At 41.6% G+C, this 18,702-nt stretch overlaps 2 protein-coding genes across 11 annotated transcripts in view; one reads left to right on the top strand and one right to left on the bottom strand.

The window, feature by feature from the left end:
- LOC136337775 (3-oxoacyl-[acyl-carrier-protein] reductase) overlaps positions 1 to 18,702 on the bottom strand; it is a 115,353-nt gene that overhangs the window by 49,620 nt on the left and 47,031 nt on the right. The gene's annotated exons all lie outside the window — the stretch shown is intronic.
- Positions 1 to 18,702, top strand: part of PALLD (palladin, cytoskeletal associated protein) — a 583,598-nt gene that overhangs the window by 554,171 nt on the left and 10,725 nt on the right. For 9 of the 10 annotated variants that reach the window (XM_066279499.1, XM_066279463.1, XM_066279472.1 and 6 more), the window contains 5 exons: positions 1,613 to 1,711; positions 2,427 to 2,477; positions 3,596 to 3,817; positions 8,560 to 8,709; positions 18,569 to 18,663. In XM_066279499.1, coding sequence (XP_066135596.1) covers positions 1,613 to 1,711; positions 2,427 to 2,477; positions 3,596 to 3,817; positions 8,560 to 8,709; positions 18,569 to 18,663 — 617 coding nt within the window. The remainder of the gene's footprint in view (positions 1 to 1,612; positions 1,712 to 2,426; positions 2,478 to 3,595; positions 3,818 to 8,559; positions 8,710 to 18,568; positions 18,664 to 18,702) is intronic. The other variant, XM_066279481.1, reaches the window with a different exon arrangement.

The raw sequence follows: 18,702 nt of genomic DNA, 5'->3' as shown, positions 1-18,702 counted from the left end.
ATAAAGCATCGGAATGGAATGCAGAGAACCCAGGTGCGAGACCCAGAGGTCGCCAGCTTGAGCGCAGGCTCATTTGGTTTGAGCAAAAGCTCACCAGCTTGGATCCAAGGTCGCTGGCTCGAGCAAGGAGTTACTCAGTCTGCTGAAGGCCCGCGGTCAAGGCACATATGAGAAAGCAATCAATGAACAACTAAAGTGTTGCAACGAAAAACTGATGATTGATGATTCTCATCTCTCTCCGTTCCTGTGTGTCTGTCCCTATCTATCCCTCTCTCTGACTCTCTCTCTGTCATTATAAAAAAAAATGGTATTTTTGGCTTAAAAGAAACAGAGGAAATTACTCCGGTCCTCCCTCTGAGGTTGACACAGTTCTCCATGAAATCATTAGAAGGGCTTTTAAGGAAGCAGCTATCTAAAACTCTCTTTGAATATTGAATCCATTGATTTTGGGTTTTTTGGTTGTTGTTTTTTTAAGAAACATGAGACAGTTAATTTAAATAACAACATGGTGGACTGAGACATCCATGCACCAAACACCTGCTTCACCTCTTCTCGTCCTCCACTCCTTCCTTAGTAAAGGAAATAATTTGAACTTCAGAACTGTTTGTCATTTGGCACTTGACTTGTTTCAATTCCCGGTTTCAGCTGGGACTGCAACCAATGATTACTGGAAATTGTAAATTTACCCAACATATTTTTCTGATTAGAGAGTTTCCAATAGAATTAGTATCTATATTCAGAAGTTTGGAAGTTCATCTGAAATAATTTCTGTACTCTTTTTTTTTTTAGGTCCTGCCTTACTAATTATTCTCTATTTTCAATCAAATAGTTGCTTGTAAAATGCCCCAATGGGGCAAATGGTCTCTTAAATTTCATCCCAGATCTGTAATTCCAAGGCATTTTAGAACCAACCCTCAAGAGCAGGACTCAGCCCAATAGACCAAATAAAAATGTTGGCATTTCTTTTGTGTAAGAATAGTAAGTAAAAATGGTTCTGGCCAAATCCAGATGTGCTGGTTGCTACATGCAGAAACATTACCACTTTCTTTGCTGGATGGGCAAGCAGTTTTCATCTGAGTCGATTCGTGGATCGTGGATATTAACATTACATAGTATTTTTCATAGCTGCTTTGTGAACTCAGCACGGACAATCATTCCTTGTGGATTATTATATTTGCCTACATTCACCTGTGTTACACAGCAACCTGGAAAAATACACTGTGGTGAGACCCCCAAAACAGAGAGGACCATCACCGCCATCTAGTCTAAATGTTCAGCGTTAAGGATAAGTTTACAACACGCATTTTCTATGTGGCTTCTGCCTTGTTGCTGATTTTACTCACCTTAAATTCCTGTTACATCAGTTGGTGGCTCACAAGATTAGTTCCCCACTCTCCCAAACTGGATGAGGTCATTAGGATGGGAAGGGGAGACGGCAGGACAGTAGAAGCGAAAGAAACAGACTCCTTTTGCATACAGGTGTCTAAAAGTCGAGAGAGTGTGCAACAGAAAACATCAAAACTTATTTGTTTGGGTTTTTGAGTTCTTTTCCATGAAGCACTATATAACTGATTTTTCTAATTTTGTATCTTTTGTGATTTACTTTGTTTAGAGGCTGACATATGAAGAAAGAATGGCCCGTCGGTTACTAGGTGCTGACAGTGCAACTGTCTTTAATATCCAGGAGCCAGAGGAGGAAACAGCTAACCAGGTACTGTGTTCCTCTGGACTTCTTAGAAAAATAACAATTATTACTATGTCTCCTGTCCCCAGACTCTTTATGGACAGTCTTGGGATCAATTTCTTGAAAATTATAGGGCAGGTCAAAGAAAAGCACTATTTATACTGCCAGACACAGTGTTAAATGACAGAAAAAGTTATTTCAGTCAGTGATATCTGCTCTTTTTATTTTCTTATTCATCAGTTTATTCTTCTTTCAAATATCTGTGTTACCTGTCTTCTGCTTTCATGCAAAAGAGTTTTGTGTAGAGTAACTTATATTCCCTGAAATTCTATGAAATAGCTAATGACTATATCCAATTATGCTTTTAATTTCTAGTTAAAGTAAAATATCTATGTTCAGAAAACACTGTCTTTATTTTCCTTCACTTACACAGTTATAAATCACCCATCAGCAGACAACCGAAAATGCTATTTCTGTTCTGCTACTACCAAAAAAAAGTCCCTTCAAGCCATTTTTTAATCTCTGCCGCCTCCGTTGGGAGTTTCTGGATGTAGTCTCCATATTATAGTGTTTTAAAACAAGTTTAAAGGATCAAGTAAACTCTTATGTCTATTGAGGAATGGGTCTGAAAGTTTTTGTGTTAAATATAGCTACTGCAAAAATCTCACTTAAAACTAGAAACCTTGCTAGATTCTCACTATTTCTATGATTAGTCTTCACTTCTCTTTTTCTACCGTTACAGGAAATTGAGTCTCCTCATGCTTCTGTAGGGAGTCCTCTGGATGGTCAAAAGGTTATGCTTTTCACCTTTCCTCTTTCCAGTCTCTCGCTGTATCTGTTTTCTGTTCTCCTTTGTTTACCTTGTATATCTGTCTTTACTGCCATATATGAACTGTGATACTATGACAGTATCTCTTTTCATTAACTATCAGATGAACAAAATTACTGTAATGACATTTTCCTTGTTATTTATTACAAACGAATTTGATTGTCATGAGTGGATACTCAACTTTAAATTGTGAAAAGTTTTTCATTGTAATGCCTTTCTAGTAAAAAGTACTAATTCTTAAACTGATTAATTTGATAGTAGTTAGACAAACTTGTGTCTGTTTCGCAGTTTCATTCACAACGTTGTATATATTCTCTCAAGCCAACAAACTTTGTTCAAGGTCAGTAACTTCTTTAAGGGAAAACCTAGTTAAAACAATCTTGTATGTAGAGTGGAGTAGAAAGTTTTCTATAATGGGCGGCCTCATCTTCATTGTACTCTGTAAGCCAGAGGCTGCAACCTCCACCTTAGTCATCAGAGGATGATGATGATGGGGGCTTTGCTTTGCTTTTGTTTCTTAACCAAGCAAATAGGATTTGGGCTGTCAACCCTATTTTTAAAAGAAAAGTGGTCCCTAATAGCTGCAGAGCTGAGGATTGTTTTGAGTGAAACAAACAAAAAAAAGCCACAGTGCCACTTTTCCCATTGTTTGTTTGATGAGATGCTACATAATGTCGCAGCTGCTTGCCACAGGCATTGTTAGGACCCTGCTGGAGAAGTGCACCATGCGCATCAACTGTTATGGAGAGAGACATCAGTGTTCCATCGTGCTATATTTTTATGAACAGCTTAGGAAAATATAGCTGTTGCGTTTCTCCCTGCCCACCCCCCAAAGGAAAAGAGAAATCTATTGTAATAGTTTTAGGTTTTTATCGGATGAAGGTAATTTGAAATATCATATATACTCACTTCCAGATTTTTTTTTGTTTCACATAGAACTGAAGTGGGCTCAGACTTGCTTCTAGGCTCTGTAGTAAAAGTATCCCTGTCTTCAAAGTGCCTTATTGGAGAGGGGATAAGACTCGTGACACATTGTCACAAGGGACAGAGGTAGTTACCGTTATCTGCTCTGTTTGATACAGGAATACAAAGTCTCCAGCTGTGAACAGAGACTCATCAGTGAAATCGAGTACAGGCTGGAAAGGTCTCCTGTGGACGAATCGGGTGACGAAGTTCAGTACGGGGACGTGCCTGTGGAAAATGGAGCAGCGCCATTCTTTGAGACGAAGCTGAAACATTACAAGGTCTTTGAGGGAATGCCTGTAACTTTCACCTGCAGAGTGACTGGGAACCCGAAGCCAAAGGTGAGCTGGAATTTCGCATGGCTTGTTAAGAGTCCTATCTTCTGAGGAAGACTTTAGCTTCCACACCACAGCATGTGCGGCAGGAGAAAGAGATACAGACTGCCTTTCTGAGTACCCATGAGGTAAACTGTCTGAAGTGTTGTAAGTTCAGGGCCAAATTCAGGAGGCACTGGAAATCAGTAAGGGTGGAATAGGGGTGTTGTTTTGGTTTGAAGAACAGAACAGAACAGAAACAATTGAGTAATTGACAAGGAGCTTTTCATACACATACATCATTTACTCATGTGATGTCATCTTTGTTGCTCCCAAAATGCAAATAACGAAGGTGAGCTCAGTGAGGCTAATTAACTTTCCTAAGGTAGAGAGCTGGTAAGTGGCCAGGCTTGAACATGAACCCTGTGCCTGGTATCATACAGAAAAGTATGCTTGCTACTAATTATAAGAACTTTAGATCAGCCTGACTGGAGGTGCTACACTAGATAGAGCATCAATCTGGACCGCTGAGGACCCAGGCCTGAAACCCCAAAGTCGCCAGCTTGAGTGTGGGCTCGTCCGGCTTGAGTGCAGGCTTGCCAGCTTGAGCGTGGGATCATCGACATGATGCCATGGTCACTGGCTTGAGCCCTAGGTGGCTTGCTCAGTTTAAGCCCCCCAGTCAAGGCACATATGAGAAGCAATCAATGAACAACTGAAGTGATACAACTACAAGTTGATGCTTCTCATCTCTCTCCCTTCCTGTCTCTCTCTCTCACAGAAACAAAATTGAAACAAAAAAAAACCCACTTTAATCCTTTAATCTACAATACCATACCTTCCTATAGGGAGTGGGGATGGGAATCCTGTGGAGAAAGGATAATAAAGGAACATCTGGCACTCAGGAGGACTAGGCTGACCTAGCTGGGATCTCTCCCTACAGACATGGAAACGCAGATAAAGAGCTGCCCTGTCTTTAAAGGGAGACTAGAATACCAGCTTAGTTGCTGGGCACAGCAATACCATGATTACACTTCTCCCTAGAACTTGAGAGAAAAGAATTAAAAAACACACACATAAAACCCCACCCATGAGAACCTGAAACTTGAAGTTTACACTGTCACATGATATGGAGTCAAAAGCTAAGAAGTTAATAGGAAACTGAGCCCAGGATGATTAAAATCTTTAGGTTTATGGTAGAAGCAAGCAAACACTGCCCCACAGGACGCTTTCATAATTTGGGGCAGATCAGACTTCTATAGCGTAGGAGGGAGGAAAAAGGAGTCCCCAGTACAAACTTACAGACCCCTATGAGGAAACAGGAGCAGGAATATAGAAGTCTAGGTATTGCACAATGCTGAACAGTCTTGAGACTATAAAATAACTATGTTCAAGATGATTAAAAACAGTTTTTAAAGGAATAGAAAGTTTAAGAAAGGACAGTCCCCAAAACAAGGCAATTTTATAAAATTAGCATATAGAAATGAAAAATACACTCACTGAAATTAGCATCTTAACTCTGGTGTGACAGAGCTGAGACGAGTCAGCGATGGAAGAAGGGAATGTGACGTGACAGTACTTGGCACTTCCGTGTGTTAATGCTCTGTGTGTGTTGAGCTGTTTCCTCCATAAGGTGGGTTTTACTACCATACTCTCCCTAAAACCAGATTCCAACCCGGCAGTCAGAGAAACATAGGGCAAACAAAAAGCCTTCAAAATTCAAACCCATATCCACCCCCTAATAAAATGAGACTTGAAACTATTAGAAAAAACTTCTTTATTATATTCTTGGCATAATCTGGATAACTGCTGTGTGTTCACAAACATACCAAATGCATGTATTAATAACAAACTTGCGGCTTATAAATGAAAGTCAACAAGACATTGTATCTATAACTTTCAAAATATATCCACAAAAAGATCCCACATTATTTTTAAACCTATTCAAGGCTTAAGATCACTGACATAGTTCTAAGATTATTGATGCCTGTTCTCAAAAGAACACAACTTGAAAATGGGCTGCTGTGTATAACATAACTGTGTTTTCTAGTACACATTTAAATGTTTCACAGCTTTAAGAGGCTTAATTTTTTTAGAACTTATTAGATTTTCTTTTCCATCCTTCCTTTCTCTTCCCCTTCCTCCCTCCTTTCTTCATTGCCATCCTCTTCTCCCCCCCCCCCCCCCCGCCAGTTTATTGGAGGGTTGTTTTCTTCTGCACGCTATATAAATTATATTGGCTATTAAAGTATGAAACATTCATTATGTTTTAAAACTACATCCTTTTTTAGCTTATGTTAAAAAAAAATTACTATGTCCTTGACATGCTTGTTCTAATCGAGACATGAGATGACAGAAAAGAATTTCTGGTTCACTGTTTTTACTTCTTGTACCCTTTTCTCCCTTCGCCTATTAGCAAGGCTCAGTAAAATTTTGACACTATTTCTTAAATTTCACTCATAAGTTGTATTCCAAGTATAATGGAGGCAGAAGATATGATTAAAGGAAAAAGGGTTCTGAAGAACTGGCACAGCAGCAGAATGCAAAAGAGAGAAATTATATGCTGACCAGTTCTTCGTCCAATAGCAGTCATGAAACCACCAGGAAGAGTAGGATGATTATGAATGGTCATGCTTTAGATCATTTACTCTTTTAGAACTAATAGTTATTCATCTAGTTGATTCATTTTTAGGTTCTGTAGATTAACAATATCTTTTCTATAAATTTGGAGCTGGTTAAACAATAGAGTTTGGAACAGTTACAGCAGTCAGACCCCGAATATTCATGCACTTATGAAGTGCTGTATGTTTCAGGTCTTTTCCTACCTTAGAAATGGACTTTCCAGAAAGATTTTTAAGATTCAGAGGCTTTGACAGAGCTGAATTTGAATGCCGTTGTGGTCTCAATTTGTGCATTGATTCGTATTCAGGAAAAAGTTTATGTAAAACCTGAAGGCTCTGAAGTAGGTTTCTTCTGCTAGGAACTAGTTAGGAATACTTTTGGTTGCAAGGAACAAAACTGACAACAAAGAATTTGTGGCTTGCCTGACCAGGCGGTGGCGCAGTGGATAGAGCGTCGGACTGGGACATGGAGGACCCAGGTTCAAAACTCTGAGGTCACCAGCTTGAGCGCAGGTTCATCTGGTTTGAGCAAAGCTCATCAACTTGAGCCCAAGGTCGCTGACTTGAGCAAGGGGTCACTCGGTCTGCTGTAGCCCCCCAGTCAGGGCACATAGAAAGCAAGCAATGAACAACTAAGGTGCCACAAAAAAGAATTGATGCTTCTCATCTCTCTCCCTTCCTATCTGTCTGTCCCTATCTGTCCCTGTCTCTGACACACACACACACACACACACACACACAGAATTTGGGACTTAAAGATGGGGATTTATTTTCTTCCTTAATGGTAAGTCTGGAAGTGGGCTGGTCATCTCAGTCTCATTAGGAGTGCTGCCACTATGCATCCTGATGGTAGCCCTTTCAACTGTGTAGTTCAGAAACTAAAGCAAAAGGAATCACTCAAATCATGACAGATTCATTGACCAGTGATTTTATTTCAAGAAGAGGGAAGGAAGGAGGAGGATCCATAGAAAAGATCATTTGACCATTAAAAAAATTTTTTTTGCCCTGGCCAGTTGGCTCAGTGGTAGAGCGTTGGCCTGGCGTGCGGAAGTCCCGGGTTCGATTCCCGGCCAGGGCACACAGGAGAAGCGCCCATTTGCTTCTCTACCCCTCCCCCTCTCCTTCCTCTCTGTCTCTCTCTTCCCCTCCCGCAGCCAAGGCTCCATTGGAGCAAAGATGGCCCGGGCACTGGGGATGGCTCCTTGGCCTCTGCCCCAGGTGCTACAGTGGCTCTGGTCACGGCAGAGCGTCGCCCCCTGGTGGGCGTGCCGGGTGGATCCCGGTCGGGTGCATGCGGGAGTCTGTCTGACTGTCTCTCCCCGTTTCTAGCTTCGGAAAAATACAAAAAAAAAAAAATTTTATTTCATCAAAATTCAACAACCAAAGTTAAAATGTTATATGAAAATTATTAACATAATGAGAAGAGCTAGCAAACTTTCAACCGCTGATCGTAATCTCCTTGGCCCAGAATTAAAGCAGTCGAGTACCTCCTGCCACCAACCCATAATGGTGCCGCCCTCCTCACCTCCGTTTACTGTCCAACACACTTCAGTGGAACGATTAGAGTTTTGTGTCTGTTTTTGTTCTCTAAAATACAGTAACTGTTTTACCTTCACTTTACAATGTAATACATTTTAATTCAGTATATTTGAAAACAAAAGAAAAAATCTGGGCCTGATGGGGTGATGCAGTGGGTAAAAGCGTCGACCTGGAATGCTGAGGTCGCTGGTTCGAAACCCCAGGCTTGCCTGGTCAAGGCACATATCGGAGTTGATGCTTTCTGCTCCTCCCCCTTTCTCTCTCCCTAAAAAATGAATAAATCTAAAAAAAAAATCTGGAAGCAAAAAGAAATTACTGTCAACATTCAATATAGATCCCTCTATATAAATATTAATGTTAAATACCTACATATTGGCATACATATTTTTAAAGTAAAAGGAGAATATATAATTCTTAAGAACTAAAATAGAATTAAATTTTCTTGTTACCTACTGTTTTTTCACTCAAAAATCAATTTCCTATTCCGATGTTCCAGTTAATATTTTAATGTGAAAACTCGGAGCAGCTCTGCGGACTGCACGGTTATTATGTATCAGTCCCCGTACAGTAGTACACAGACCTTAGTTCTTCCTCTGTTTCCTTTCACAGATCTATTGGTTTAAAGATGGAAAACAGATCTCGCCAAAGAATGATCACTACAGCATTCAGAGAGATGTCAGCGGGACCTGCTCTCTGCACACCACGGCCTCCACCCTGGACGACGACGGGAACTACACTGTTATGGCTGCAAACCCTCAGGTACAGGAGGGTGCGGGTCCCGCTTCAGCTCCGTGTGCAGCTGGCCCTGGGGCTGCACAGGCTGGAGCTGCACAGGCCCGCTTCCACATGTGTGTTTTCAGTCAACACTGGAAATATATTTTTCTTACGATTTTCTTAGTAACATTTTCTTCAGCTTACTATATTATAAGAATAGACTATAATATAGATAACATACAAAATATGTGTTAACTGTTCCTGTCATAGGTAAGGCTGCCAATCAACAGCAGGTTATCAGTTTGGGGAGGATCAAAAGTTCTATGCAGATTTCAGACCCGCAGGCGGGAGGCCAGCACCCCTAACTGCCACACTGTTCAGTGGTTAGAGGTATGGTGCTTAACAGACACTTACTAGAACAGAACTGTTTCATTAAAAGGTGGAATCCTATCTCTTTGACTTGAAACGATTTCCCCAATTTCTACATTCATCTTTGTTTGAAGAGACAGAAAACTTCTTTTTTGTGTGTGTGTTTATTGATTCCCCCAGTGGTTTCCTGTATGAATAATTCTTGTGCAGATGTGCATTCTTCCCATGAATATTACTGAGGGCCTAATACATACACCTGTCATACAGGCGATGGAGCTGCAGTGGTGCACACTAGAGTCCTGAAACAGGAAATAAGCCCGTCAACAAGATAAATAGTATCATTTCAGACAGGATTATGTCTATGAAGATAAAAGGATCTGTTGTGTGAATGTGCTGTTGTAGAAAAACAAAAGAAATATTTAAAGGAAATATACACACACTTAACTCAATGGAACTTAAATAATGTGTAAGTGTAAATTATAATTCTGATAGTGCCCATATACAGGAGTTCCCCTTAATCTTGTTTCATTTTCCATGGTTTTAGTTACCAGTGGTTAATTGCCATCCAAAAATGTTAAATGGAAAATTCCAGAAATAATCCATTTTAAACTTCCCACTGCTCTGAGCAGTGTGATGAGATCTCGCGCTGTCCTGCCCGGGACATGAACAATCCCTTGTCCAGCATATCCAAGCTGTCTGTACAGCACAATAAGATACTTTGAAAGAGAGTGTGACCACATTCACATAACCTTTATTACAGTATATTTGTTAAAATTGTTCTATTCGTTTTTGTTGCTAATTGCTTACTGTGCCTAAATTATAAATTAAACTATCCTAGGTACACATATATAGGAAAAACAGTGTACCTAGCATTCAGAATTAACTGCAGTTTGTGGCTTCCACTGGGGTCTCGGAATGCATCCCCTGCTGATGGGGGGCAGCGGGTACTGGGTAGTATTCAGGATTTTTTGTTTCTTTTTTGACTTTTTTTTATAGAGACAGAGTCAGAGAGAGGGATAGACAGGGACAGACAGACAGGAACGGGAAGAGATGAGAAGCATCAATCATCAGTTTTTTGTTGCGACACCTTAGTTGTTCATTGATTGCTTTCTCATATGAGCTTTGACTGTAGGGCCACAGCAGACCGAGCAACCCTCTTGCTCGAGCCAACGACCTTGAGTCCAAGCTGGTGACCTCGAGGTCTCGAACCTGGGTCCTCAGCATCCCAGTCCGACGCGCCACCTCCTGGTCAGGCAGATATTTTGTTTCTATCTAAATGTTTTCTCTTGTTTTTGCCCTTAGATTTAGAGTAAAAAAAAAAAATCAATTGACTACTTAGAATTTAGTAGGCAGCTAACTGGGTATCATGTTCCATTCCAAGACTGCAAATTCTTTTTTCGTGAATATTCAAGATACTATGCTGGGTACAGGGGACATAAAAATGAGTAAGAAGTGATTTTGATACCTTAAGAGCTCAATGTGTGACAGGAGAATTTTATAAAATCTGCAGAAGCCATGCAAATAACAAGCTTTTTTTTTAAGGGGGGAGGATGGAACTAAAATGAACAATTTTATTATCTAACTAATAGAGGTTGTCCTGAAGTCATCTTTTTAAAATCTCTGACCTGTTTTTTTTTTTGTTTTGTTTTGTTTTTTGTTTTTTGTATTTTTCTGAAGCTGGAAACGGGGAGAGACAGTCAGACAGACTCCCGCATGCGCCCTACTGGGATCCACCCGGCACGCCCACCAGGGGCAACGCTGTGCCCACCAGGGGGCGTCACTCTGCCACGACCAGAGCCATTCTAGCGCCTGGGGCAGAGGCCAAGGAGCCATCCCCAGCGCCCGGGCCATCTTTGCTCCAATGGAGCCTTGGCTGCGGGAGGGGAAGAGAGAGACAGAGAGGAAGGGGGGGGGGTGGAGAAGCAAATGGGTGCTTCTCCTATGTGCTTTGGCTGGGAATCGAACCCGGGTCCCCCGCACGCCAGGCCGACGCTCTACCACTGAGCCAACTGGCCAGGGCCTCTGACCTGTTTTATATGCTTACATGTTTCATTCTTTCTTTTGAAGGAAATACTAAATGTTAGAAAATGATAGATAACTTGAGCAAAATTAACAAACTTTTAAGTTTATTCAGTGTTCTTCCTATCCCAGTACTATATTGTTATGCAAAGATCTATTTCTGCAGTAATATTAGGATTAGAATGAACCTCAAATTATCCACCAATTCGGTTGTGACAGCACAGCAAACTCTTCAGTGTCAACGGACAGTTTCCATGTCAGCGCACGTTCCTAGGTTCTGATTTTTCAATCAATGAATACATGACCATCACCTTGAAAAAGTCAAAATCACAACCTCTACTAAAAAGTTACATTTTAATGTTTCTGTTGTTGTTGTTTGGTTCATGTTTGGTGGACCTAAGGGAACCAAAGTAGAACTTGCTTTTTTAAAAAACTATTTTCAATGTTTCCATGGCTATTACTAACAAATTTCTATTTTCACTTCTCTTAAAAGTGGAGAACTCAACAAAAGCCAAAATTTTCTGGTTCGTGATTCCTCTTTCCCCTAGAAGGGCTGGGATCTATCTGAATACAGAACCGACTGTTCCTCAGACACCTGCCATTGATTCCAAGGCATTTTCCCTGGCCAGAGTTTCAGAGTGTCACTGCAGTAAGCAGTTTAATAGAACAAAAAACAAAGATGTAAAAGCATGATTACGAGTCTGCCTCTAGTCTTCTTCACATGATGAATTTTTACACGTAGAAGAGCTCTCAAGGGGAGGGTCTCACTCAGGGCCCAGGGCCAGTGGCAGCATGCAGAGTTGAGGGCGGCAGCCCAGCCTCACAGGTTTGTGGTCTCTGAGCATTTAAACTATTTACCTCTGGTGGGTCATCAGATAAAAGAGGGCTGCGGCAGGGCCCCACGTAAATACGAAAGGAGGAGGAGACAGAAATTGAAAGAAAGAAATGGCCCAGCAAAGACGGACCAGAATTGCAGAGCAATACTAATGCTACAGCAGAGCCTGGGTGTGGTTTAGGGTGAAGGGCATGAACTGGAACAGCAGGCTGACCTGAGCTGAGCTCCAGATCTGCCACTCCTGACCTATGTGACCTCAGCAAGTCACTTCACCTCGCTGTGCCCGTTTCCCTTCTGGGAAATGATAATAACGATATGGATTTAAGTAATACATGTAAAGCACCCAGTTTACCTGGCACATGCTATGCTTTCAATAAGTGCTAGTTATTGTCATTATTTTAATTCAGAGGCACTGATAACCCTGTCTTAGAGCAGCAGCCCAAAGAGTGGCTGACGCCTGCACCATCAGGACATCAAGGATCAGTCTGTGTCTTGGTGTCCAGCCCCACAGTACTGCAAGACAGTAACAAGTCGGTTTGGGATGGAATTACTTTTTTTTTTATTTATAGGTTTAAATTATTTTATTTATTCATTCATTTTAGAGGAGAGAGAGAGAGAGAGAGAGAAGGGGGGAGGAGCAGGAAGCAGCAACTCCCGCATGTGCCTTGACCGGGCAAGCCCAGGGTTTCGAACCGGCGACCTCAGCATTTCCAGGTCGATGCTTTATCCACTGCGCCACCACAGGTCAGGCCTGGGATGGAATTTCTACCCAAAACGTTGCTGGTGTGTGGTCTCTTGACCTCCTGGCTCTGCCTGGTTACCACCACCACCCCCCCCAAAGGAGTCAGGCAGCACATGTGGCTGTGCCAGGGCCACCACAGCTGTAGGCGCAGCGAGGTGGGGGGGGGGAGGGGGGCTGGGAGCCGGCCACACCCCCTGCACAGCTGGCTGAGCCACACAGGGAGCTGGGAAGCTGCTCCCTGCTCCCAGCACACTCGGCCAGCTGGGGAAGGCCCAGAGGACAGCAGTCACGGCCCTCACCCTCGGCCGCCCTGAAGTCTGCCGCTTCACCACATCCCAGGATAAGCCCCAGGGTTAACCCTCTCTGGTTCTTTGACTCTACCGCCCTTTGACGAGAAGATGAAGAAATAAGAAGTGGGTCAGCTTACATCAGGTAGCCATCAGCCCAGCCCTTCTAACAGAACCTTCTGTTTCACCTCTGATTAAGCAAAGAGTAGTATGACTGCTCTAAGGGAGCAAAGGAGTCTAAGAACCCCAGAGGTCACAGTCACCAATATCATAATTCCACCGTCTCTCAAGGTTAGTGGATGCACCCGTTACGCTAACTGAAGAGGGTGAAGGTAAAATGTCCTTTCTTACCTAAAGGACCAAAGACAGGCATAGGAGAAGGAACTGAGGAAGAGAATCGGAGGAAATCCTAAAAGTGGGCACTTAGAAATTGAAATTCACTGCTGTGAGAGAATTTTGTGTTTACAGCACTAGGTAGTCGCTGTTGCAAGTTTCGGAGCATGTCCCTGGTGGATTTCAATTTCAAGAGCAAAACTCCTTTTCCACCTTAGAGCCTTTGGTAGCAGCTACGTCCAAATACGCCAGACATAGGTTTTGTGACTCATCATCTAGAAGGTGGATTTAACTTCACTACCTTTTAGAAAAACAAAGTGGTATATAAACTAGAACAAGTGGCAGACCCTTTTTCACCTAACCCTTGGCATAAGTTATCATCTGTTGCTTTAGGAATACCATAATAGAAATGTTTAACGGCGTCATAATCTCAACTTTATAACACCTGTTATTGTATACTAAAGTATTTTGCCTTTCTTGTAATTCGTGAATTAAAAGATGATTTAAAAGCATGATAGAGTAGGCTCTGAAAACAATTTCAAATGTAAAAACAAAAATTGTAAAGATATATTAATCCCAATAGCCTAACAGAGAGTCAACAGAAAAATGAAGTTGACGCCTACTTCCTTGATGCCCTCTGGGCATCTTCAAATTTTTTTCACATTTTAAAAGTACTTGGTTTTGAAAGGTAGACGACTGACTACACCTGCTTTTTCTGGCACGCTGCAGCCTCCGTGCTGTGAGGAGACCAGGGAAAGAGGGAAAGGCTGGAGTGGAGACGTGCAGAAAAGAACGCAGCCAAGGGAGCAAGGGTGAGAACCATAGAAAGAGAAAAATACTGAAGTCCAGCAGAGTAGTTAATATTTTTCCACCTGGGTTCATCTTTGGGGAATAAGAAAAACGTGAGGTATTGCTGACTACATCCAATGCTACTCAGGATAGAACACAGCTCTGAGCATACACTGGACTGTGTCACACTCAGTGCGTGCCACCAGGGCAGTTCAGAAGAGACCAAGCCATCGCATAGTCTAGCGAAATAATGAGTCATGGTGCAGTGTTACACCAGACATAATGCCAAAATGAGGAGCACAAACACCATTTATTTTAGACTGTAATCCTGTCTATAAGACAACTAAATCTAAACACAAATGTTTTCCTTTGTTTTGTTGTGTTGCTAAGTTACTCTGTATTGCACTTGGATTTTGGAACGGCTGTTTTGCAGCTTGATGTTTCCTCAATTTGCATTATGTATACAAGTGGCAAGCTTTTGTAACGATCTGTGTGCCACAAGTTAAATTTCATAAACTACGAAATATAAATGTTATTTCCATATTATATAAATAATTGGCCTTGCATGAGGCACCAAATAATCTTTAGAAGCTGGATGTTTAATATAGAATCAGTCTAAGAATGCAAATTTATTACTTGTACTATAGCTTCAAACTCTGGGTTTGTTTGGAATAGAAAAGTAACACATAGCTGAGTGAAACTGAAAAAGATGGTTTGCTCACTGTTTTCTTTTAGCATGATAAGGTTGCCTGGCTCAGTTCAACCTTCACTTTATTCACTTCCATTATTACTTTATGTGTTAATAAGAAAGTGGGAAAGAAATGAGAAAGTTAACAGCAAATGCAACAGTATTAATATGCACCAGAGCTGCTAATTATGACAATTATTAGACTGAATTGGCACAATAGTATGATTACAGTTAGTTAATGCTAATATTGTATGATCTTTCTCATAAGATGTTCAAACCTAAAATCCTCACTTTCCATTGTGCATATTGGAGGCATCTTTTCAAAAGTGCTTCACTGAATTCTGGATTTCTTTCTCCAAGTTAAAATCTCAAAATTATACATCTTGTTAGTTTGCATAGTTTTTAAATGTCACTGATCATTTATTGATGAGTAATACACAGGGTGGGGCAACAGTAGGCTTACAGTTTGTATAGAAAGTGATACAGTAATTAAATAACACAAGAACAAACTGTGTTTTGGTTACTCAGCTCTAAGCTTCTGCCTCAGCCTGTGTTAACCAGTACTATATTATCAAACTGATCATTCTGCCGCACCCCTTTATGCTCAGAAGTGAAGAATGATGGAGGAGCAAAAAGGTGATAAATGGTGTAACAGATTCCTTTTTCTTAAATTCGGGAAGTTGAGGGAAGTGTCTGTGACAGTATTTGCATGTAGGTTCTAAGAAGTAGCAGTGGAAGCCTTGAAAACACTGTAGTTGTAGAAATGCGTAATGTTTAGAGAACCATGCGAGCCTGTTTTATCTTTTGAAGGGAGGAGAGGGGGCAAGGCTCATCCTAAGCGCACTGTGGGGGGGTAGCGTGGAGAGAGCAGCCATCACATAAACGCCTGGGATACACAGACCTGTGTGCTTCGCACCTTTTGAGCACTAGCAAAAGTTAGCAAGGTGATGTATTCTGCACATAGTCTGCCCCCTGTGCTAAGAATATTTTGACTTTTTTCCTTTGGGTAAATTACATCCTAATAAGAAAGTGTAGAGGGTGGAGACAGAGAGAAGAAAAAAACTCCATTATGTGGAGAAAAAATTGTATTTAACAAAACAATTCTAAGGGATGCTTAATATCCACCTGGTTGTTTAATTATATCTATATTCAGTGCTGTATACTTTTAACGTCTTCAGGACTGACTATATGCGAAACACAAGGGTTTTATACCTATTAAGTCATTTAATCTTCATAAGAACCCACCGGGGATTAACTATGGTTCTATTTTGCAGATAAGGAAACTTACTTAGATAGTTAAGTTACCTGCCTGATGTCACTCAACTGTAAAGGACAGAAATGGTGTACAAACCAGGCCTCCTCTAGGGCCTGGGAGTGTCATACGAAGGCGTCGGGGCTCGTCCCAGCATGCAGAGCACTGGGGGGCGGGACAGGCACGGGGTAAACGTAGTATTTGAAAGAATCCAAAAAAAGTGTCTCCACTTAGAAAACATGACTGGAGTCAGCCAAGCTGCTGGCCCTAAAATCACCTTGATGCATGTCCGTGCATATGTAATGCCTCAGCCCCACAGGGACACAATACCAGCAATGATGGACTTAATAATAATTTATGATGTCAAGTACAGTGGTCCCCCTTATCCACAGTTTCTCTTTCTACAGTTCAGTTACTGTGGTCCAGAAATATCAAATAGAAAATTCTAGAAATAAACAATTAGGCTTTAAATTGTGCGCTGGTAGTATGACATCCCACATGGGACGTGCATTGTCCCTTTGTCTGTCATAGTCACACGGTACACACAGTACAATAGACCACATTCAGATAACTTTTATTACAGTATATTGTTATTACTTATTTTGTTATTGTTAATCTCTTACTATTCCTAATTTACAAATTCAGCTTTATCCTAGGTATATATGTATATGGAAAAAACAGGATATCGCTCGCATTTGGGCACCCTTTGGGGCTCTTGGACTGTTTCCCCTGTGAATAAGGGGGCTACTGTACCACTTGATATTCACAATATCATCTCATCTTTACAAGATTATGAGTCAGACCCCAGTTTTTACAGAACAAAGGCCTGAATAAATTCACTGATTTGCCCAAAGTTTTAGGAAAGTCAAGATTCAAATCCAGGTTAGAGAATTTTTTTTAAGCAACCAGTATCTACTTCCCCAAATTCAGAGTTAAAGATTTCATTTAAACTCTAACTCCATGAATAATTTTGTGTGTGTGTGCGTGTGTGTGTGTGTGACAGAGAGAGAGAGGGACAGATAGGGTCAGACAGAAAGGAAGAGAGATGAGAAGCATCAATTCTTCGTTGCAGCACCTTAGTTGTTCATTGATTGCTTTCTCATATGTGCCTTGAGCAGGGGCTTACAGCAGAGCCAGTGAGCTCTTGCTCAAGCCAGTGACCTTGGGTCCAAGCTGGTGAGCTCTTCTCAAACCAGATGAGCCTGCACTTAAGCCATCGACCTCAGGGTTTTGAACCTGGGTCCTCTGTGTCCCAGTCCAACACTCTATCCACTGCATCACTGCCTGGTCAGGCTTAACTGTGACCTTGAGAGCAAATATTGTCAATGCTAGAGGAACTTACAAGTATAAAGAGTACTTGAGAGTATTTAACCACCTCCTTCTATTTGGTAATTCCTAATTCTTCTCCTGTCCGTATTACATTCCTGCGTGGCTCTGCCTTTTCTGCTGGGTATGGCCCTGAAGAGGTCCCGGCTTTGGGAAGAGCTGGAGAGCCCCACTAACTACAGTCTCGCCCCCAGTGAGTCCTTCTGTGAGGTTTTCCTGTCCTCACCCTCCTCCCAGCCCACTCTCAGCTGGAGCTGAGAAAGCAGTTTTTCCAAACACACACCCACACCTCTTGCCCCTGCTTCCTGGCAACTTGGAATGAGAAGGGAAGTCAATAGTAAATTTTATTTTGCGTATAAATTCCCATGGAGCTGCTCTTCACTCTACAGCTAGAATTCCCTGAGTCTAACCAATGAGAAGTCTGCTTCCCTTTCTCCTCCCTTGTGTTCCCTTTTGGCCATTGTCAGAATATATAAGCGCACATGCTCGTTCTCCTGGGAGATGAGTGCGAAAAATTAGGAGAAGGGGCTAAAACAAAAAGCCAAGGTAACAATGGGTGATATATTCATGTCATCTACCTCTTGTTAATATTGCTTTTGTCTATTCATATGACAACATTTATCAGATTTTCAACTGGCAAATTTCAGAGACAAAATACAGCTTTTAATTAGGCCCTAATCCTATGACCTGCATATTTTGGGCACCTGCTTCTGGTGTTTAAATCTCAAATGTGTTAATGTCATGCAAACTTGGTGTCCTATATGCCTTATGCTGTCCTTGTCATCCTTATGCGTGCTTATCATGCTCCTTTATCAAGCTGGTGTCTCTTTTACTGTATCATTTTTAGAAGGGATACTACTAACATTTAGTAAATATATTACTGAAAAGATATGAAAGAAAACTAAAATCATCTAGTTTGATATCCCAATTGGCTGCAGCCAGTAGCTACCTGCCCGTGAAGACGGAGCCATCGCACGACAGTGACGTCTGTGGCTCTACATGACAGCTGCACGGCATGTCAGGGACCTGAGCAGGTGACAGGGCTGTCATTTTAAATACCACCCGAGATAAAACAGTAAAGCTTCTTTAACTCAGAGAAAGTACATTTCTGAGAAGGGGCTGGAGTCATTAATAACATGGCACATTGATTTGTTAATAATGTCTTATGGAGAATAGGAGAATAAACAGTGCTTAATAGGAGAACAGTGCTTAATGGCTAGTTATTTTGCATGGCAAATAATTTCTTTTCCTGTGTCTCTGACAGGGCCGTGTCAGTTGTACGGGACGGCTAATGGTCCAGGCTGTCAACCAGAGAGGTCGCAGTCCCCGCTCTCCTTCGGGCCACCCTCATGTCAGAAGGTATTTTAGCTGTTCCTTTCCATAAGTGTTACTGTAAGT

Source organism: Saccopteryx bilineata, chromosome 1 (assembly GCF_036850765.1).
Source record: "Saccopteryx bilineata isolate mSacBil1 chromosome 1, mSacBil1_pri_phased_curated, whole genome shotgun sequence".
Lineage (NCBI taxonomy): Eukaryota > Metazoa > Chordata > Mammalia > Chiroptera > Emballonuridae > Saccopteryx > Saccopteryx bilineata.
Note: the sequence above shows the minus strand (reverse complement) of the source record. Positions and strands in the feature narration are given on the sequence as shown.